Source organism: Myotis davidii, unplaced genomic scaffold (genome assembly GCF_000327345.1).
Source record: "Myotis davidii unplaced genomic scaffold, ASM32734v1 scaffold135, whole genome shotgun sequence".
In the NCBI taxonomy this organism is placed as follows: domain Eukaryota; kingdom Metazoa; phylum Chordata; class Mammalia; order Chiroptera; family Vespertilionidae; genus Myotis; species Myotis davidii.
Window position 1 is genome coordinate 12,948,786 of NW_006289813.1, and position 22,885 is coordinate 12,971,670.

Here is a 22,885-nt window from a genome sequence, read left to right on the forward strand (position 1 = left end):
TTACCCATAAATTTTGTTGTAGGACCATAAAAGATGTTATAAAATGCTTGTCATACAAAACATAAACATTATTTGAGTATTTAAAGCAGTTATTTTAGAATCTAACAGTTCTCTATAAAACCAGCCCAAGTATGAAGATAGAAAATGAAGTTTTTGTTGTTTTAACTATTCAGCACATTAGTATGTTTAAATCTAAAACATGGCAGCACCTAAATATTCCTCGGTAGGACACAGAAGTGGGAATTCCCGTGTTTATTTGAATAATAAACACCAACTTCAAAGACAAGATAACATGTTCTTTACTAACCATTACTAAGAGGGAAGAGAAAATACATCTGAAATTTGAGCTGAGAAGGTAAAAAAATAGATTAAAAAATTACTTTATCAGTAATCAGCAGATTCATTCAGGGAGATTTGTATTAATTCATCTAGAAAGGTTGTCACTGCTATAACATTTGCCACAAACATAGAGGCTTACAGCAACACAAATTTATTATAAATTTGTTGGAGGTCAGAAGTCCTGAAATAAAGGTGCCGCGGGACTGTGTTTCTTTTCTTGGCTTTCCTTGCCTTCCCACCTGCTATAGGCTGCCTGCAGTCATTCCTGACCGCGTGGCCCCATCTCCATCTTCAAAGCCAACATCCTTGCATCTTCCAATCTCTGACTCTGACCCTCCTATCTTCCTTGTAAGGATCCCTGTGATTACATTCCATCCACAGAGATAATCCAGGATAATCACCATATTTCAAGATCCTTGAGTTAATCAACACCTGTAAGGTCCTTTTGCCACTATAAGCCAACATTTTCACAAGTTCTTAAGATTAGGACATGAACATCTTTGATGGGCCTTTATTCAGGCTATCACACTTACCTTGCAATTGTTACAAGAGTAGGTTTTGGTAAGTTTTTCAGTAAATAAAATACAGACTGAATAAGATACTCAATTTCTTGTTCTGTGCTGATATGGTGAGGAAGTTCTGAATAATCACAGGTTAGACCAGCCTGATGAACCTGAAAATAAGACAATTAAAAATTACACTGTAAGGCTTTATTGTTTTTAGAAGATTCTTTATCCATTAATTGCCTTGCTCACAAATCTTTTAATATTTTTGTGAATTGGGATGATTTTTTTGCTTAATAATTTCTGTGCCACAGAAGTTACTTATTCTCTCAAGTTTGTAAGAACTGGCCTATACTCTTATTTGAGCCTGATGCCTTTTCTAGAAATAGTTCTTTAACTACTCTTTAAGTTTATTTTGTGATTATGGATTCATTCAGTTTCTGTATTTACGTGAGTCTTTCTGACAATTCAGTTTCTAGCAAATTATCCATTTCACCTAGCTTCTGAAAGCTGATATAGCCAAAGCCGGTTTGGCTCAGTGGATAGAGCGTCGGCCTGCGGACTGAAGGGTCCCGGGTTCGATTCCGGTCAAGGGCATGTACCTGGGTTGTGAGCACATCCCCAGTAGGAGGTGTGCAGGAGGCAGCTGATCGATGTTTCTCTCTCATTGATGTTTCTGGCTCTCTATCTCTCTCCCTTCCTCTCTGTAAAAAAATCAATAAAAATATTTAAAAAAAAAATAAAAGCTGATATAAAACTATACATAATATTCTCACCTTACCTTTTCTCCCAGTGTATTATTTTCTTTTTAAATAGATGCACTTAGTACAACATCCAAAGCTTTAGGAGAATATAAGGGAGAGTCTTCCTATCTTATTTAACCTAATGTTCCTAGTTTCTTGTGTGTCCTTTGTGTATAAGCACATATTACTGATATCTATACATGCGTTTTAAATATAAACGACTGTCACCGAACTCAATATGCCTGAGAGCTGGAAGTGGCTCACAAGCTGGCATTTTGCAGCTTCTGCTTTAAAGTTCTGGAAAACTGGATCTCAAATATGTCACAGTTTTGCCTAGCGTACATGAGTGCAAAGCATGGGTAAACACTAATCTGCTATTTTATTGGATTAACATCAAAGATTTAACTGGCAATGATCCGTCAATGTAGTAAAATGACACTCTGCATGATCTTTTCTACTAAATTGATTAAAACACTCAGTGTCCTAACCCTGCAGCTATAGGCATGCCATATTTGATTATATAATCTGTGACTGAGCCCATGACATCCCTTCTCTCAACAGTGTATAAAACCCTCCCAACCATCACAAAACCCAGATGCAATGGAACAATGAAAGTAGATCTGCATGAAGTCACATGCATTAATATCACATGAGCGCAAGCATTTTTAAACCCTAAGTGTCTTCTCTTTCATTCTTTATTTTTTATTTAATCCTCACCCAAGGAGTGAGAATATTTTTCCCATTGATTTTTAGAGAGAGTGGGAGGGAGAGGAGGAGGGAAAGAAAGGGAGCAGAGGGAGAGAGAGAGAAACATCGATGTGATAGACACACATCAACTGGTTGCTTCCCACATGTTCCCTGACCAGGGCACGTATGTGCCCTTGACCAGAAATTGAACCTGTGACCTTTTGGTGCACAGGCCGATGCTCTAACCATTGAGCTCTGCTGGTGAGGGCTTCTCTTTCATTCTTAGTAACTGCCATTAAAAAGAAGGATGACTATGTATGGTGCTAGCTGGGTATTAGAAATACTGGGCGAACACTTTGTAAAGTATATGATTGTCTCACCACTATGCTGTACACCTGATTGCAATACAAAATAATACTGAATGCACAAAAAAAAAGATGAGTCTTAGATTAGCCACAATTTAACCAAAATATTCTTTTGCTGGTATTTTTTATTCTCATAAAGTTAGCATTAAGTCAATATGTAAACTTCAGTTCAAATGAGGTGGTTCGATTGTATTCCATGATTAAATAAAATATTAAGAAGCACCAGAAATAAAAGAACACAAGGCTGGGGCTGGGGGGGGGGGCAGTGTGTCTCAGCTCTGGCACAAAATCAGAGAAAAGGCACATGAACTTCAGCTGGGAAAATTTATACTTCAAAGACTGCAGAATGATATCAAAATAAAGAGATAATCAGTAAAGGTATTCTCTTTTGCCACAGAATTCAAGTCATTGCTGGCAAACAAAGTCAGTAATACAGCTGATTCAGTTAAGACGCAAGCACCAATTCACCAGAGCGCTTTCTTGCATCTTTCTGTTTGGTTTTTATAATCAGAAAATTTTACAGAGTCAGGAAACAAAGGAGGAAAGGAGTAAAAAAAAAAAATTGTATTCTTTCTTTTCTCTGGGAAGAAGAGCTCTGACAGAAACAAAAACAAAACCCCACAAAAACAAAAATACAGCATTTTTGCATCATAGGTAAAATTGGGAAAAATATGTTATTCCTAGAAAAATAAAAAATGTTCCAGCTTCTAAAAAGCATGTATTTCTTTTTCACCATTTAAAAAATTTTCATTCACACTTCCCAGAAACATGGATAAAAGTGACCTACTTTAACACACTTTTCTACCCAGAAATGCCTTTGGAAAGGGCCAATTTTTTACTTTAATATAAAATCATTTACCATTTCATAGTCTGGCACATCCATCCGTTTTTTCAAACTCTGCACAAGTGGAACTAGTGATTCCATTCTGGAAAATAGCCACAGCTCAATTAAACATCATAGCACCTCAACCAAAATTACAGTAGCCAGTGATACATTACCCTTAAAATTCACCACTAGTAATATGATTCTTGGGAAATGAAAGATAATGCTGTTCAAATGTCATCTTAAAAATGTTCCCTGCTGTTTCCTTACCTAAAAAGGTTACAGACTGTGTTCAGGATTGAAAATTAGCACTTGAGAAACCGAGCTTTTCCTTTTCTTTAAAAATGCAAGTTCTACTGTGACTTTAGAAGTCACTTTGATCAGCAAGAAAAGTAAGTGCCTTTAGCACACAGTGTTGAAAAAAGCTTGAACTGATGTTAAAGTCCCGGGTTAATATTTACTGATGTGATTATGAATAAGTAACACACAGCAAAGGAAGGTGTCTCTCCCTCATCATTTAGCCAAATAATTCCTCTCCTCAGAGATAACTGCTTTTCTAGTTTCCTCTTTATTCTCCCAGAGACCTGCTGAATTCTCTCTCTCTATATAAAAGCCTAAGCAACCATTATGACTGAAAGACCAGATCGACCAGTCACTATGACACGCACTGACCACCAGGGGGCAGACGCTCAACGCAGACGCCCCCTGGTGGTCAGTGCACTCCCATAGCCTGCCTCCCGCGGCCCCTCCCCCCTGCCTGGCCAACCTCCTGGGGTTCCTCCCCTGTGCTGGCTGGCTGCTCCCCACCCCATAGGCCTTGATCGCAGGCCAGGCCGAGGGACCCCACCCATGCACGAGTTTGTGCACTGGGCCTCTAGTTTTCAATAACTGTTACATAACAAATCTTAGTGGCTCGAACTACTATGATTCTAACTATATTTTGTTGCTGCCTTATGACAGATTTCTCACATTTACACGCGGAGAATAGTCTGTTTGTGGGAGATCAATTTGAAAATAAGCTGGTTCTGGTCTTCCATGCTCATGGGCACACAAATTTGTCTGACAGTTTTATTTTAGTTACCTGGTCTTGTGAGTTTATGTAACTTAAAGAATTATTTTAGAGAATGGTAGCTATAATATTTATGTCACTTACTATTCTTTCAAACTAGCATTAATACTAAAGGCATTCTTCACTCTGCCCCCAAATAAACAGATGATCACTTTAAAAGAACTTTTGTCTCCCTATTTTCAGGTTGACACTGAGAGAATTAGCCAAATAAATGACCCAATGACAATCTCAGCTCTCAAATCTTGCTCCTTGATGCTATGGGCAGCTTGAAAAGAAACTCTTCTACTCATAGTTGGGCTATCCTTAAAAAGGGGCACGTTTTCACATTATAATTCACTAGTCTAGTAATTTTTTTTTAATTTTACTTAGAACAGGGACTGTCTTACTCATCTTTAATCTTCCATGAAACCCACCACATCTTGTATATAATAGGGGCAGCTGCTACACAATGACTAAAAGCACACCCACTTGCTATGTGATTTGGGATGACTTAACCTCTGTGCCTTAGTTTCCTCATCTATAAAATAGAATTGATAATAATGAAGCCTTAAGATTGTTATAAGCAATAAATAAGATAATGCAAGGAACACCTTAGAATTATACTGGGCACACAGAAAATAATAAATGCTAACTAGTAAATTTGTGTTGAAATTTAATACTAATTTTTAAAAGCAATTTAGTAAATCTAGCAATCTATCTAGGACTGAAATATAGTAGAGTTGGAGAAAAAAATGTCTGAAGGTCTTACCCAGGGTTTGAAGCCCATTTCTGTACAGTTTCTTCATCATCACAATCACACAAATCAGCAAAAGTAGCTTCTAAATCTTCTAGTTGGTGAATTCGAGTATCAACACAATCTACCAAATCTTCCTTTAAATGCACAGAAAAGCCGAGATTATAGTTATTCTTTCAAAAACAAGTAAAGGAGGGTGGGGGAAGTGGAAGTGGGCAAAGGGGGAGGGGGTAAACGGGAACAGAGACTTGATTTTAGGTGGTGAGTGTACAATGCACTAATTGGATGCTGTTTTATTGGGTTGTACACTTGAAACTTGTATGGTTTTATTAACCAATGTCACCCCAATAAACTTAATTTAAAAATAAATAGTTTAAAAAATACCCTATATTGTAAAGCAAAACAAAAAAGTCTCGGTTCATTTAATTAAAGCATGATTTTCAAGTACAAATCATAGACTTCCCCATTAAACATACACACAAAGATTTTGGACAGTTGAGAGCCCTCTAATAAACTGTTAAGATATTATTAAATATGTGACAAATAGATAAGCCCCAAAGAAATAAATGGAGGATACCTCTGTCAGGTTGGTGCCAGGCTTTTTAAATTGGTAGAGCTCTTGTAAGATTTTGTATTCCTCCTAAAAATAACACAAAAAAATCCATATACTAGAAAAAAAATTATTTTTTTCAATGATATGCTTTAAGTGAAAAATGGCTGTGATACAAGAACATCCTACATAATCATTAAAAAATCTATCTGGGAAAATCAGGCAAAATGTATAATTCAGATTTCATTGTAAATATAATTTCTTCAGAGTTAACTCTATCCTTCTGGGCATGACAACTAGAGGTCTATGATTATTTAGATAAATCACAATGGCTTCTGATATGTATACAGAATAAGGATTGTAAAGTACAGCAGCATCATTATAAATCAAAAACTGAACTTAGAAAAAAGACAGTTAATTTTAAATAGATCTGGAACAACTCTCTGAACACGAAGGCAAGCAGATACACATGCCCATAAAATGCACCTTTGAATGCTCATTTGGACCATGAACTCATCTGTTTCCCAAATACGTAATTCTATTTTAGACCAGTGCATACGGGTATTGTCTGGTGATTTGCATTTAAGATCTGCTGAGGTATCCTAAGGATCACAGGACTCAAAAATTAGTTATAACAAGTACATGTGTAATTAGGCACCTTATTGTTTACTGAAAAATTTGTCACACAGGGTTTTATAGACATAAAATATCTCTGGGCTCGGCCAGCCTGGCTCAGTGGTTGAGCACTGACTTATGAACCAGGAGGTCACAGCTCGATTCCTGGTCAGAGCACATGCCTAGGCTGTGAGCTTGATCCCCAATGTGGAGTGTGCAGGAGGCAGCTGATCAATGATTCTCTCTCATCTTTAATGTTTCTCTCTCTCTCTTCCTCTCCCTTCCTCTATGAAAGTTATACACACACACACATATATATGGCTAATATGCCAAGTGTCCAATTGGTCGCTATGACACGCACTGACCACCAGGGGCTGCAGAGCTGCTATGAAGCACATTGACCACCAGGAGCTGCAGTGACTTGGTAGCAGCGGTTCTCAGGTGAAGCATCCTGAAATCAGAGAGGAGGAGCCCGATTGCTCATGGGGCTGCATGATTACACTTGGCCATGGGTTATGTTGTTGCTGGGGCACTGTCAGCCCAGAATCTGGCTTACTGCACACTGTGTTTGTGTTCCACTCCCTGTACGATAGCAACTTTGCAGAGTGCCCTCTTGCACTCAGGAACCCCTCAGGGGATGTCGGAGAGCCAGTTTTGGCTGATCCCTAGAGGCCAGGCCGAGGGGCCCCACCTGCCGGAGGGACCCCGCTCACTCTGTAGCTGCCTTTTGAGCCATGGTGCCACCCCAGGTGCGGCTGGCCGGAAAGAGACCATGGGAGGTTGGCTCCAGGGCATCTGGCTTGTCTTGTCCCACCCCGCCAGCCACTTTCTAATTAATTTTCTTTCAATGTGTATGAATCCGTGAACTGTGTCACTGGTATGTGTGTGTGTGTGTGTGTATATCTATCTATCTATCTATCTATCTATCTACACTAATACAAAACGATGCAAATTGACCATACCTTCATGACACCTACTAGCCAATCAGGAGTGACTATGCAAATCAACCATACAAAGATAGCAGTTTAATTTGCATATGCAGGTGCAGAGTGGCCGGGAGCGGGATGCAGGCGTTCTGCAGCCGCTCCTGGCCTCTGGGCAGCGTGGGAAGGCAGTAAGGCGGCTCCGGCTGGAGTGAAGGCAGTGCCAGTAACCAGGGGAAGGAAGGCCCATTCTTGCACAAATCTTTGTGCATCGGGCCTCTAGTATATACATATATATAAATCATCTCTGGGAAGATACCATAAAAAACTGGCCATAGTATTTGTTTCAAGCTAAGAATCTGAGGGAATGGGAATGGGTAAGAGACTGACATTCTTTAATGTACACACTTTCTTCTATTATATCACTTTTGTTTTTCAACCACCCATGCACACATCACTCCAATTACTAGTTATAGATGCAAAATAATAAATACTATCTAGAGCAGGGGTCTATTTTTGTATGGCCTTCAAGTTATGAATGGTATACACAATTACAAAGGCTCTGAAAGAACAACAAGGAAGAATATGTGACAGAGGCCATATGGTGCCCCCCAATACAGTCATTACTATCTGGCTGTTTGCAGAAAGGCTGATCCCTTATCTACAGAAATGTCATATAATTCTCAAGATCAACGTTTTAAAAATGTTTACCTGAGTGAACATTTCTTTGAAGGGATTCTTGACTGAAAAAAAATCTAAGTCAATATCTAAAACAAATGCATCCCCTTTCTTCAAAATTTCCAGAATTTCTCCAGAGCTGACTGTCGTCTGGCATTAGTGGCTCTTAGAAGAACGTGAACATGAAGGTTCCAGGCTGGTGTGGACCCTTCTCTGGGTCACTGTGTCCTTTTCCAATCCTTCTGAACAAGAGGCACAGTTAGTAGAGGCAGTGTGTTCTGTGTCTTCCTGTGCTAGCTTTGGTTTCTTAGCAGAAGACACTGCATCGTTTTCCTCTTGATTGTTACAGAGTTTATATGGCTTTACCATAATTACATCCAATTGTAAAGGTTTTTGGTTCTCTAGCTGGTCTTCAGTTACATAAAGACCATCACTTAGGAAGTAGTGATCTGTACTTGTTACCCTGGATCAGAGGAAAAAACTATTTTAAAGATGAATAGACAAATTAACTGATATTTCATAATGCATTTCCATGGCATTGCAGATCTATAAGAAAGGACATATTAGACAAAACCTGAGAGCTGTCTTTAAAATTTGCACTTCCTATTCTTCTGTAGGAATACCATTCCCCGAGTTTTTAACTGGGCACACAACTGCCCAGTCATATTTGACTAAGTTCTCGCCTTGCTCTCCCTCCCCACCGACTGGCATATGACATGGAAGTGAAGCCCACTTGGAATATGAGGACAAAGGCAACATTCTAGAGATAATGGGGCAAAAAAGATAGAAGACACTGGGGTTACCTAACCGACAGAACTGCCATCTGGGCCCTGGACTGAATGCAGTAAACTAATCTGAGAAAGGAAAATGATGCTGTTCAAGCCGGTGCCTTGGCTTTCTCTCATACCAGTTGAAACTCTATCTCCTCCTCCTCAAAAAAGAAAATCACTTAAGAGAAAAATTACACATCTGGAAATAATTCTTACAATAGAAGCTCCCTCTGATGTATTTCAAAGCTTCGATAAACTTGATATAATCATAATATCTACACTAATAAAAGAGAAAGATGCAAATTGACTGCACCTTTGTGACGCCCACCAGCCAATCAGGAGTATGCAAATTAACCCAACAAGATGGAGGGTTAATTTGCATACACAGACACCGAGTGGCTGGGATGCTTGTGTTGTTGCCATGGCGATGACACAGGTGTTCTGCACCGCCCCAGCCGCTCCAGGCCTCTGGGCAGCATGGGAAGGTGGAAAGGCGGCTCTGAGCTGGAGCGAAGGTAGTGTTGGCAGCCAGGGGAAGGCCCATTCTTGCATGAATCTTCATGCTTCGGGCCTCTAGTTTTAATATAAACAGCAACTTAAAAAAATCTTGTACACGTGCAGCACGTATTTCACAAGTTGCAGATTTCTGATTTTAGACACATTGGCATGATCTTACCTTTCCAACTATACTATGCCTTGGTAAGTGTTATGAACAGTGAATGCAGGCTCTATCCAACTAAAATAATGGTTAATAATTACTCCCACCCACTCTACTCCAACATATACAGCCTTAAATTGAAAAAGACATAATTGTCCCAAAAAAGATTAATGGTGCAATAAAGCTAATGTCCAGGCTTATTAAAAATTGTATCATCCTAAAAAAGACAAAGGCTTAACCTAAAACTGTATTCTTCTTTAATAATGGATATTTTACTTTGTTAGTATCAGTACAAACATCCACATTTCAGACTGCATACCTACATGTATGGAAGTTTCTTTCATAAATTTTTACTTGTAGGATTAAGATCATGGGATAATCAAAATCTTCCTAATATTGTTATTACACTGAGTTTCAAATGTCTATTTCAGATTGCTCAAAATTATTTGATTTTGCAGAAATCCATTATAGGTTAAAGCAGGCCTACGCAATGAAGTATCGATAAAAACCCTACCACTCTTTCACATATGCTGGAATTATGTATAATATTTATTATATGAGGAACCCTATTTATTTAGTATTATATCCTCAATAAATACAATTTCATATGTACAAAATTAAGTTATTTGTGTAATTGATAATAATATATAACAAAAGTCAGTTGTATCATGAAGATAAGCCAGAAGTAAAAACTATCATTTTCAATGAGAAAGATTATTTCATTTTCCATGTATGACCATTTAATCCCACTATCCTCCAGGTTATAGAAAGTTATAGTTCCACTACTTAAAACATTCATCTCATCACAAGAGAATTAAGAAGATACCCAAAACATTGATTACATAGCTTTACAACAAAAATAGTTGCACATGTAAACTGCCAAAGTATTCTATAATTTAATTTAGATTATCTAAAACTGATCATGTTAATAAAATTAAAACACCAAATCTACTTTATAGCCATTAGATTAAAAAAAAAAGAGAGAGAACCCAGTGGTTCAGCATTGACCTATGAACCAGGAGGTCACCGTTCTATTCCTGGCAAGGACACATGCCCAGGTTGCAGGCTCAATTCCTAGTAGGGGGTGTGCAGCCAGCAGCTGATCAATGACTCTCTCATCATTGATGTTTCTCTCTCTTCCTCTCCCTTCCTCTGAAATCAAAAATAAAAAAATTAAAAAATTGAGATAATTCTGCTTTTTCACTACTAATTGCTCCATTCAGCAGATCATAGTTATATTGGAAGAAAATAGTAAATGTATCATTAAATATTTAAATCTAAAAAGTACTTCAGCGATTTAATGGAGTTAGTCGACAATGGAGCTAAAATTCTAGATGACGAAGATCATGTTATTCAAAAACAAACTTGGCACCCTAGCCTGGTGACTCAGTGAGATGGAGTGTCGTCCCATACACCAAAACGTTGAAGGTTCGATCCTGGTATTCCCAGTTGGGGCCCGTGAGAGGCAACTGATAGATGTTTTTCTCTTACATCAATGTTTGTCATTCTCTCTCTCCCTTCCTATTTTTTTCTAAAAATCAACAAAAAAACAGCCACCAAACATATCCTTTGGTGAGGACTGGAAAAAAAAACACAACAAAAATCTTGACCAGTAACAAAATATAGATGGTGTGTGAAGAAGGTCAAGAGACTTGAAAACCTGTTCCTAGTGTTTGAGAACTCTTTTTCGAAGAGCTGAGGCTAAATCTGACTCTCTATATATGTTGAGATACTTATAAATTATTGCAGGAATCCAACATAAGATAGAAGCATTCAACCTTTCATATTCATAAATCTGAGGAAATTACCTGATGGTTGTGGTAGAAGTGTCTTTGCCTACTAAAAAGTGATGTGTACCCTCTCTGATTTGCTGAGCCCATGTGGGATGAAGCCATATTACATTGGAAAAATGGCCAGCATAAACTGCAGGCATAATCCAGTTCTCAATACTTAATTCTCTGGAAGAGAAACAGAGAGGAAGAATGAAAACTATTAGAGAGTGATTTTTTACCAAATGTAATTTCATTCACAATAATATTTTAAGACAGTAGGTCTCAAAGCATGGTCTGAGGGACCCTTGGGAGGTGTGACCACTAGTTAAAAACAGTTTTCCTAAAACACTAAGGCATTACTTCGTTTTTTCATGGTATTGACATTTGCACAGGTGGTGCAAAGCAATGGTGGGTTGATGTCCTAAGATTAATCAAGGTAATAGAACCAAACTCTACTAGTAGTCATTGTATTCTTCACTACCATGCACTAACGCTCTCCCCACCCCATCAAAGTCAGTTTCAGGTAAGACTGTCCTTCATGATTTTAACTTGATCTTGAGTATACATTTTAAAATGTGGCTTATATCTATTTTTATTTATTTATTTATTTATTTATTTATATTAATGAGAAGTTCACGGAAAGTACTTCTGCTATATACTTTGAAGTAAGTGGTTGTCTCAAGGAAAAGCACTTTTGATTCAATTGCAGGCTAAATACCAAACTGATTAATAAACCATGGTTATTCAGACTTGAATCTGAATTGTTGGATTCTACAGTCTAGCTAAGCTTTAGGAAACTAACACTTATCAAGTGTCGGTATAATATTAAAAATTATCTTCCTGAATCTTTTTCACATACTTCCACCAAAACAACATATGGCAACAGACTGGATGCGGAAGCAGATATGAGAATCCATCTGTTTTCTATAAAGGCAAATATAAAAGAGATTTACAAAAATTTAAACAGTATTATTCTTCTTACTAGATTTTTTTTTTTTGCTTTAGAAAATACATTTGTTTTTTTTTTTCCATAAAATTTTTGATGCTAACGTATAGAGCAGTGATGGCGAACCTTTTGAGCTTGGCGTGTCAGCATTTTGAACAACCCTAACTTAACTTTGGTGCCGTGTCACATATAGAAATTTTTAGTATTTGCAACCATAGTAAAACAAAGACTTATATTTTTGACATTTATCTTATATATTTAAATGCCATTTAACAAAGAAAAATCAACCAAAAAAAAAATGAGTTCGCATGTCACCTCTGACATGCGTGTCACAGGTTCGCCATCACTGGTATAGAGGGCTATTGTTATTTTGAAATTAATATTTTATATACATCTCAGTTTGAATTTCAAATATGGTGAATATCATATTTAATACCACATTAAAGAAAAAGCTCAATGATTTTTAAGAGTATAGAAATCCTGAGACTAAAAAGTTTAACAACTATTATTCTATGACTAACTGTACAGTCTGCATACCTGTTTCATAATTCTTTTCAATTTCTAAGACATAGAACCTCTAAATATAAAAGAGTAAGGACAATGGCAGAGCTACCATGTTTCTTTAGAAACTAGTGCTCTGAATTGGGGTTTTGGAAAAAGCGAAATATAGTAGGGTAAAATTAAATCACACAAGTATCTATCTTTTAATGTTATAAATCAGAAAAATTACTATGTAACTTTTTATATTGTACAAATAGGCTACATTCTACCAAATATGCACTTAAAGAGGCAGGGACAGAATTTCAGGGAACTTTCTTACAGAAGAGAAACTAATAAGTAACTATTTAGAGATACATTAGGTATGATCCTTCATGAAGAATAGAGTTACCAATTTCACTTTCATCTCAATGATTCTATATAACTGAAAATCAGCAGGATTTGTGACCTGAAAGTAACAAATTGGGAGGTTGAAAAAACTCAATACTGGAAGACAAGATATACAAATTAAATTATTGCACATTTTCTTGTGCCTCAGTTTTAAATGGAGAGGAAGGGAGAATTGGCTCAGATAATTTACCAAGTGTCTTCTTTTTCTAAAATTCTGTATTGTATAGCAGAACCTGGCAAACATTGGCTGAGCCACCTGTCTTTGTAAATAAAGTTTTACTGGAACAAAACCACAGCCATTTGTTTACATACTGTCTAGAGCTGCTTTCACACTAGGAGGGCAGGGATAAGCAGTTGCAACAGAGACCATATGGCCAGCAAGCCTAAAATATCTACTACCTGGCTCTTTAAGAAAAAGTCTGTCAACACTAGCTCAAAATAAAACATAAAAGGCAAACAAAGCAAACTTATGAGCTTAACAAAATCTATTTCCCTTAATTGCTTATTTACTGCAAATGGTATTTCAAGCACATAAACAATCATTAACAAAACCATATATTACCCAAAAAGAGTTTCCTTATCAAACACGGTGTCAGCTGGCATATTCACAGGAATAAGGAGATCTGGATGTGAATCAAAATGCACAAAACTTATATTACTGTCAGGAAGATGTTTGGAGCCAATGGCGCGGTATATGAACGGCAGAACCTGTAAAAGACGCATGCACACATTCAGAATTGGCACTGACATCACGAGCATACACTCATCTGCAGACTGCAAAACGTTAAATGTAACTGCACGTAATCTGAAGCACACCACGTTGTTAGCAAGCAGGAAAATACATGTCGGAAAAGGTGCTCATTGTAGATGATTTAGGTAATGATCTCAAGCTTTATTTTTTCCCTCAGAACTTCCAACTTGCACCTCCAAAGGCTCTAATGGGCATCTCTGCTGTCATCTTGCCGCCACAACAAACTTAACAGACAACGTGAAAAAAGAAAGGATGAAGGCTCAGAAAATACCTGCTAGTTCATACATGTTCTGGCACTAAAGATGTGTTCGCGCTACTCTGGGTCTCAGGGCCCTTTTCCATACTTTAGGAGGTGCAGTTGGGCTAGGCAAGTGGCCCCTTGAGTGTGGCTCTTCCACAAAATACCGACTTCTGTGCATGGGCCACGAAGTTTCAATTGCACCATACGTGCGCGCCCGCACGTGATATTTTGTGGAAGAGCCACACTCAAGAGGCCAAAGGGCCGCATGTGGCTCGCGAGCCGCAGTTTGCTGACCACGGGGCTAGGAGATCTATAGGGCTTGGTCCTGATACAGTCTGTATATCTGTAGGTTTAAGACTGAAATTGATTACGCAAAGAAAAAACCCCTCATAGACACTGACAAAGGGAAAAGGGAATGGAAGCTAGGAGAGGGTCAAGGTGGGATAAAGGACTTGGAGTGGTGAACACACAATACAATATATAGATGAATTAGAACTGTACACCTGAAATCTATATAATTTTATTAACCAACTGGAGGCTCGGTGCACGAAATTCGTGCAGGCGGGGGGGGGGGTGTCCCTCAGCCTGGCCTGCACCCTCTCCAATCCGGGACCCCTTGGGGAATGTCTGATTGCCAGTTTAAACCAGCAGTCAGATATCGCAATCTGGGTCCGCTAGCTCCTAACCACTCACCTGCCTGCCTGCCTGCCGGCCTGATCGCCCCTAACCACCTCTGCCTTGGTGGACACCAAAGCTTTGTCCTGAAGGATGGTGGACCTGGTCTAATTAGCATATAACCATTTTATTAGTACAGTGGGGCCTTGACTTATGAGTGTCCCGACTAATGAGTTTTTTGAGATACCAGCTGTCTCTCCACCAGTTTTTTGCATTGAGTTGATAAATTTGAGTTAATGAGCTCGGTCTCGGAAGGAATTAAACTAGTAAGTGAAGGCCCCACTGTATAGATATCACTCCAATGAATTGAATTAAGAAATACCCCACAATGAGTTATGAGAGGGAGAGAAAGAGAGAAAAATAGGGAAGGGAGAGAAGGGGAGGAAGAGAGGGGAGGGAGGGAAGGAAGGAGGGAGAGGGAGAGGGAGAGGGAGAGGGGGCTGCCGCCCTCCTCCCCGAGTTGTGGCTCCTGTAGCCGCCTAACCCACACCTGCTCTTTCTCTCAGGTCCACACACACAGAGTGTGTCCAGGTCCTGAGAAGCCAAACTTCCTTCCGCTCCTCTTACCTTTCTCCACCCATAAATCCGGGATCACCCTTTTCCTCTTTCATATCTAGAGAATTCTCTAAGTTTATTAATGCTACTTAAAAAAAAAAAGTTTCGGATCCATGGACCTCGTTTGTAGGCTTCCAGAAATCTGCGTTCAGGCATTGTTTTAGCAACTCTTAATGTACAGAAACTAGCTTTACTGTTTAGAAACGGGGACACCGTGCTAAAAAGTGCACGTGCACACTGTGCACACAATAACACTAACGGCTCCAAGAAGGCTACGATGACTGTCCCCGTCTCACAGATGACAGTGCGCATCCTTAACAAAATGCCTCCCACCCACACAGCAGGACTGTGCCGGCGACCTGACAGCAGGAAGCCCGCGCTGCGGTCAGGCTGCCCAGGGTTCGAATCCCGGCACCACCAGTGGTTGGCTGCGGGGTTTTGGGGCAAAGCGTGCGAGTTCCATGAGTTGCCCGCGGCCGACTAAGTGCCCCAGAAACGCCAGCGCCTACTCTTCCAATGTCCTGGGGTTCTCCCCACCTCAAGGCAACCCGCGCCGGTACCACATTCCGGTTCTGTCCAGCCTCCCAGGCCCGGGCTCCGCCGCGCCCGCTCACCTCCTGGTGATCCTCCACCACCCACACCGGGAGCTCGGGGTAGCGCCGAACGCGAGGCCCTTCTCCCGCCGCGTCGCTCATGTTTCCGCGCTCGGCTGCGTCCCGGGAGCCCGAGGACCTGCAGAAGCCGGAGAGCCGGCCCCACCACCCTCCCCGGACGCACAGCGCGCTCACCCGGTTGCGGTTCCGGATTGGAGGACGCGAAGGGCAGAGGGCGGGCGCCCGAGGGCCCCATGAGGGCGATTGGCTTAGATGCCCAGCGCTGTTGTTGACGCACCAATCACGGCGCGCGAGGCGCGGTGGCGAGTCCCGCAGCGTCCCGCCCGAGGTCCTGATTTTCCTCGGGTTTGCTTTTTCATTCCCTCCGTTTCCTGTTCCGGAGGCGCTGGCGGCGCCGCGGTCTCGGCGGCTGCAGCGTTAGCCTGGCTCTGCTCTGACGGCGACTTCACGGCCCGGGAGCCTTTTTGCAGGTAAAAGGACCACCTTGCGGGGGTTCGAAGAGGGAGCGTTAGCGAGTGTCTGGATTTTCATAGGGCTGGAGGCCTGGGCTGCGGCCAGACGCGCCTGAAAGTTAAGCTCGGACAGCCCCTCTGCAGATCTGCAGCGCAGGGCAAGAAGGCGACCCGAGGCCCGGGTCCCCTAAGTACAAAGGAGTGACAGATGAGAGCTTTCATTCATTGCTAGGGCGCGTGCGCTGGTCCCCGCCTGGGGTCGTCCGCGTGTCGCCGGGGAGGTGGACCGTGAGCCCATCCTGGCCGGGTTGGGGTTCACAGTCTGGCGGGAGATGCAAACAGGGAAACACGCAATTCAGCCGGAACTTGTAGCAGATTCCCTGACTTTTGAATTTAAGTTTGCATCCATAGCACAGCCTGACTATACCTTTAGGAGGTCAGTTGCATAGTCTGTTTTCAAATGTTCTATCTGTAGGAGCATCCCGGAGGATCGCACAGTGAATGTTCAGCTGTTGCACAGTGAACGAGCGTGTTAGTGATCCTGGCTGTTGGCCATTTCTAGGTCCGTCAGCACGTTCCTTTGTGTTCCCCCAGGGCCTAGACCCAGTGCATACCTCTTTTCTTGTGTTTATTGCATTGTGTTATTTTTATTTAAAAATGTGTTTGTATGTGGGTTCTGAGCTCCTTTAGGATTGCAGGCTGTGTCTTACTCATCTTTGTGTTCAGCATACAACCTGCGACAGTGCCCCACACGTATTGGCTCATTAAGTGTTGTATGAATCAGTGGAAAGGTTTTTGTCTGGTTTTGATAATGCAGATCTGTTGTGAATATATGTGAAAGGGAAATGCACAGTAGCAACATAGAGACATAATACTATTGGTGAGACAGTAAACCTTTATTCATCACCTACTGTGTGCAGGATGCTCTGCCAGGGGCTGTGAAGGATCCAGAAATGACTATGAATCAACCCATGTCATCAAGGAGCTAATAATCTAGTGGAGAAGTTAGACATGTGCACACATGACTGTACTATGAGGCAGTCTCTGGTAAGTGCTATAAAAGAGGTAAGTTCAGACTAAGAGGGAAGTCTACAGGGAATGAGATGATGACTTCATAAGGGAACCAGGGAAGGCTTCACGGAAGAGGTGACATTTGACAGAGATAGGTGGGTAGAATTCAGTGGGCAAATTCATAGGGTTGTGGATTTCAGAAGAGCAACAGCAAAGAACAATCTGGGGGATATGGTAGAATTTGGTATTTTAGGCAACTGGGAAAATCTGGAGTGATAGGTTATCTTCATGGGGAAGGTAATGGAGATTAAGCCTGGAAGGAGTTGAGTTCAGATTGTACCTTGGTTGCGGGCACATCCCCATTAAGGGGTGTGCAGGAGGCAGCTGATCAATGTTTCTCTCCCATTGATGTTCCTAACTCTCCCTCTCCCTTCCTCTCTGTAAAAAATCAATAAAATATATTTTAAAAAAAATTAGAGATGGAATATGCCCAAATTTTCAGTCTTTTTAGCTACTGATTGTTTTGAGTCAGCACAACAAGTATTAAAGACATCTTAAAAGTTGGTTGTAAACTTTAATTCGGTTCAGCCTCCTCTTAATTTTGTTAGTATGCTAAATGCATTGGAAAATTCAAAATCAGTGTTAAAATAATTGCAGAAACATTTTCTAGCATTATCAGTGTAGGAAACTTTTTTACGTCTCTCCTGTTCTTTCTGTCCTTTAGAGCTCATAGTCTCTGTGGGAGATGTGACTCTGACCCAGACAGCACCTCATGATGCAAGGCAATACGTGGTGAGTGGTGTGATGGGATTGGCAGTGGTTTTGGGAGAACAGAGAGGAGCAAGCACTGTGCTGGGTCATAGACCGGGAGAATGTAGGTATGTGACGTGAGGAGGAAATGTGTTCATTTGGGCCATGTACATGGCTAGGAACTCAGCCCACAGCCATTAATGAGACAACCCAGAGCCCTGCAGTGATGGAACTCATAGTTCTCAGGTGCAGGCAGACATTAAGGATGAAGTTCGGTAATTGGTTGGTGGATTGTAATTCTTGTAGGACCTGCTAAGAAGAAGCACAGAGTGTGTGAGAGCAGGAAACCTAACAGGCCTGCAGGGTGGTGATAGTGATAGTAGAAGGTCCTGCACAGGTGTTATTGTAGCAGCCAGGCCAGAGACAATGGTGTGAAGTGGATGGACTCAAGTATTTACAAACCAAAAATGATAGGGATTTTAAGATATTTAGTTAAAAGGGGTAAAGAAGGCAAAATCATTAGATAATTTTCTGGTGTATGACTTTAGGACAAATATGTGTCTGGTATTTTCACCATAAGCATTCATTTTTGTGGGTGACTAATTGGCTGTAAGGAAATTTTGCTGTCAAAACGATAATAACATATGAAAGAGGGACATGATGAAACATGATGAAATGAATAACAAAATGAAAAAGACTTTATTGTGAATACATTTAAAATGTGTTCATGGAAATATACAAATAACGGATTTGGTTTTGTACTTAAGCATTTGTCTTCATTCTATGGGAAATGTGGCTTCAACTCTGCCCTCAAAGAGGGTCCTCAGCCTCTCTTTCTCCTCCCATTGTAGTGCGTTTCAAAATAAGAAAGAAACGCTTGGGGCAAATCATTGCTATCTGGAAGAAATGCTAGCTGTTTTAAGACCATCACCATGAAGTGTTGTGTATTGGTTTCAAATCCTCTTGTTTATGGCCTAAGTAAAGTTGTTTTGATTTAAAGGTGACTTTGCTTACATTGAGGACACTGTGCTGGGATGTTATTAAAATCTGTTGTCAGTAAGCATTTAGCTATTGACGGGCACTGCTGGGGACTCATCGATAGGAGCATATAAAGGAGTGACTAGAGTTGAACCCATATTTTTCGTGGACTGAAGACAAGTGCTTGGTTAGGTACAACCTACAAAGTTAAAATAGCTCTCGGTGATCTTGAGACACTTGCTGCTGCCGTGGTCAGGTTTGTGTGACCTACTCTTGACTGGCAGTGATGTTACATTGTGCAGCGGTCCCAGGAAGAGAAGGGCCGTGAGCAAACCGTGTGTAATAGTCCTTGGAGTAATAAATAACCTTTGGAGCAGTCACCTTGCCTGCCAAACACTGGTTCCGTCACCTGCTAGCTACATGCACCAGCAGCTAGGGTTGTAGGCCAGCCATTGATACCCAGCTCTTAGTTGGAAGGACTGACTCGCCAGAGAACCAACTTGTAGAAAGTACGCTAACTTTGGACTACATGTTATCACTTCTGTGGAAAAGTTGCCTTGAGGCCAATGAACTGTGCAGTGGAAATGTTTGTGGCAAAGATACCTATGGCAGAGATGATAAAGGTGAAAGTACGTAGAACCTGAATGGTATCTGTTGAGATAGGTAGGGAGGAGCATGTGGTGGTGTCTTGGAGGGGAAGATCATAAATACCTTTCAGGACATGTTGCGTTGAATTTGCAGAGTCTATGCTGAGTGGGAAAGAAGGTGAAGACAGGAAGATGCTGGAACAGATATAGAAAATGTGGGGTGTGCTGACGGATGGCATGGTGAGGTCAAGTATTGGGGGAACTTAAGAACAGATGTGGTAGCATATGATTGAGTAGTGGGATGCTGAATTCATCATTTGGAAGTGGAGTGTCTTTAGGGAGTGACGTGGCCCAGGGAGTGACCGCGGCAATGGGTTTGGTGGCTGAGACAGAGGAAGAGAAGATTACTAGCCATGAGGAGTGGCAGATATTATGGAGAACTCAGTGTTGGTGGGTGGAATATGCCAGTGGCCTAAGGGGCCTGTCAGTTGCTCTTGAAGCTATTCAGGCATTTGTGCAAACCTGTTTCCATAGTGAGGTTTTGTTTTTGTTTTGTTTTTTCCCTTTTCTCCTTTTCTTTCCTCCAACAAGTCATAGAATGTCGTTCCACCCAGGACGAGGGTGTCCCCGAGGGCGAGGAGGACATGGAGCCAGACCCTCAGCACCAGCCTTCAGGCCTCAGAATTTAAGGCTGCTTCACCCGCAGCAGCCTCCTGTGCAATATCAATATGAGCCGCCAAGTGCTCCTTCCACCAGCTTCTCAAACTCTCCAGCCCCCAATTTTCTGCCTCCGAGACCGGATTTTGTACCCTTCCCTCCACCCATGCCTCCATCAGCACAAGGTCCCCTTCCCCCCTGCCCCATCCGGCCCCCCTTCCCCAACCACCAGATGAGGCCCCCCTTCCCGGTACCTCCCTGTTTTCCCCCCATGCCGCCTCCTATGCCCTGTCCTAACAACCCCCCAGTCTCCGGAGCACCTCCTGGGCAGGGCACATACCCCTACATGATGCCCCCTCCTTCCATGCCCCATCCCCCACCCCCTCCAGTCATGCCCCAGCAGGTCAATTATCAGTACCCTCCTGGGTATTCGCACCACAATTTCCCGCCTCCCAACTTTAATAGCTTCCAGAACAGCCCCAGTTCTTTCCCACCCAGTGCCAATAACAACAGCAGCCCACATTTTAGGCATCTCCCTCCATACCCACTCCCAAAGGCTCCCAGTGAGAGGAGGTCCCCGGAAAGGCTCAAGCACTATGATGATCACCGGCACCGGGATCACAGTCATGGGCGAGGGGAGAGGCATCGGTCCCTGGACCGGCGGGAGCGAGGCCGAAGTCCCGACAGGAGAAGAGCAGACAGTCGCTACAGATCCGATTATGACCGAGGGAGAACGCCATCTCGCCACCGGAGCTATGAGCGGAGCAGGTAAAACACGTGTTTTTTAATGAACTGAAGAGGCCCATACAGAGGCCGTTTCTGCTTATCGGCAAACCAGACCAAAAAGATCCTGCAGTGCATTTCGGTGTATGAAAGGAAATAAAGCTTGTTTGGGGCTGTTTTAAAGAGGAAGGAACAACTGACAAGTAAAGAAATTGATGTCAGAAAAAGCCACTTTTGAAAAGCATTCCAAAATTATTAATGTAGATTCCTTTCAGTGGATGTAAGCTGATTACTCTGCATAATACAGTTGACATTTTAAAGATGATCCAATGAAAAACCGTATTTTTTTTTCCATTATATTTAATTATGTTCAAAAGCATCATCTCAGATTACGGTACTTGCATTCCTTCGGAATTGATGATCTGCCTATATTACCAATTAAGAATTAAACTAGTTAACGAGCAGAACTTGCTTTCTGATTTTTAGGATAAATGGAAGTTTATTGTACCTTGCTGCCTTCTTGACCTGTTTCTTTATAAAATGAGCTTATATTATCCATTATCAAAGTTACAGTTTTCAGAATAGCTTTAACCCACTTTTGTTAAGCACTAAAACAAATTCATACTGAAGAAAATTGTATTTAAAAAATACTGTTCCATTCCAGGTTACATTTCCTTTTTTCAAAAGACCAAATACCTGTATATACAAGAGAATAAGGTTTTCAGCAGGTGTGCTGAAACAGATCCATAGATGGCGTTCTAGAAATGCTCTGAAGTTATATGTAGAATTTTATGTGTATTATTTTTTTTTTTCTGTAAGTAAATCAGTACCTTACACCAGATTCTCCAGAGGTGGTGTGAGTCTGTCATCCCAAAAGTCTGAGAACTCTTGGTTTAGGTGGAAAAATAAAAACAGACAGGTAATGATTGTATTAATACTTACTTGTACCTTCAGTGAACTCTTTATATCGATAAAGATTTGATGTTTTCCACTTGTCAAGCTGATAACAGTGCTTCTCCCTCTGTCCCCTGTGGCGTGTTTACCTTGGTTGTCTTGTGGACCTTCTGTGCTGCACATGTTTGAGCTCAGCACACCAGTTCGCTTCTCGGTGTGGGATTGTAGGGAGCTGGTCTCAGCTCCTGGGCCCTCAGTGCATCTCTCGGTTTCCACATTTTTCTCATGGCTGTCGGTGTGATTCTGATTGAACATTTTGCCAGTAAGTGGTGATGTGTTGTTGCTTTTCCCTGATGCCAGTGGGAGGGTGAAGGGAATGTGTTTCCTGTGGAGATGATGGATTTGAGAGTTGGTCGTCTGTTAAGTCTTTTCACTGTGAGTTACTATTTCTGGTCAGTTTTGTTCTTCATTATTCTGTGATGGACTAGTTAGCAGAGGCCTGGGATAGTGAATTTTATAGGTTTTTTTTTTTAAATTCTTTATTGTTTAAAGTATTGCATATGTTTCCTTTTTCCACCATTGACCTCTCCCTGGCCACTCCCACCCCTCAGAGCATGCCCTCACCCCCTCTACTGTCTGTGTCCATTCATTATGCTTATATGCATGCATACAATCCTTTAGTTGATGTCTTACACCCTCCTCTCTCCCTTGCCTTCCCTTTGAGGTTTGATGGTCTGTTCGATGCTTCTCAGTCTCTGGATCTATTTTGTTCATCAGTTTATGTTGTTGATTATATTTCATAAATGAGTGAGATCATGTGATATTTATCTTTCTTTGACTGGCTTATTTTGTGTAGCATAATGTTCTCCATGTCCATCCATTGAGAATGTCTATCTCTTGAGAATGGTAAGAGTTCTTTCTTTTTTATGGCAGGG

The 22,885-nt window shown here is 41.3% G+C and overlaps 2 protein-coding genes across 7 annotated transcripts in view; one reads left to right on the top strand and one right to left on the bottom strand.

The window, feature by feature from the left end:
* LOC102775138 (chromosome unknown open reading frame, human C5orf22) overlaps positions 1 to 16,071 on the bottom strand; it is a 20,720-nt gene extending 4,649 nt beyond the window's left edge. Inside the window, 8 exon segments of the mRNA XM_006762474.2 lie at positions 873 to 1,012; positions 3,497 to 3,563; positions 5,278 to 5,399; positions 5,840 to 5,902; positions 8,062 to 8,491; positions 11,265 to 11,414; positions 13,625 to 13,770; positions 15,899 to 16,071. Coding sequence (XP_006762537.1) covers positions 873 to 1,012; positions 3,497 to 3,563; positions 5,278 to 5,399; positions 5,840 to 5,902; positions 8,062 to 8,491; positions 11,265 to 11,414; positions 13,625 to 13,770; positions 15,899 to 15,979 — 1,199 coding nt within the window. The 5' untranslated portion in view covers positions 15,980 to 16,071.
* A 191-nt stretch (positions 16,072 to 16,262) lies between these two features.
* DROSHA (drosha ribonuclease III) overlaps positions 16,263 to 22,885 on the top strand; it is a 107,315-nt gene continuing 100,692 nt past the window's right edge. For 5 of the 6 annotated variants that reach the window (XM_015563104.1, XM_006762475.2, XM_015563107.1 and 2 more), the window contains exons 1-4: positions 16,263 to 16,368; positions 17,271 to 17,397; positions 18,086 to 18,153; positions 20,268 to 21,101. In XM_015563104.1, the coding sequence (XP_015418590.1) occupies positions 18,134 to 18,153; positions 20,268 to 21,101 (854 nt within the window). In that variant the 5' untranslated portion in view covers positions 16,263 to 16,368; positions 17,271 to 17,397; positions 18,086 to 18,133. The remainder of the gene's footprint in view (positions 16,369 to 17,270; positions 17,398 to 18,085; positions 18,154 to 20,267; positions 21,102 to 22,885) is intronic. The other variant, XM_015563105.1, reaches the window with a different exon arrangement.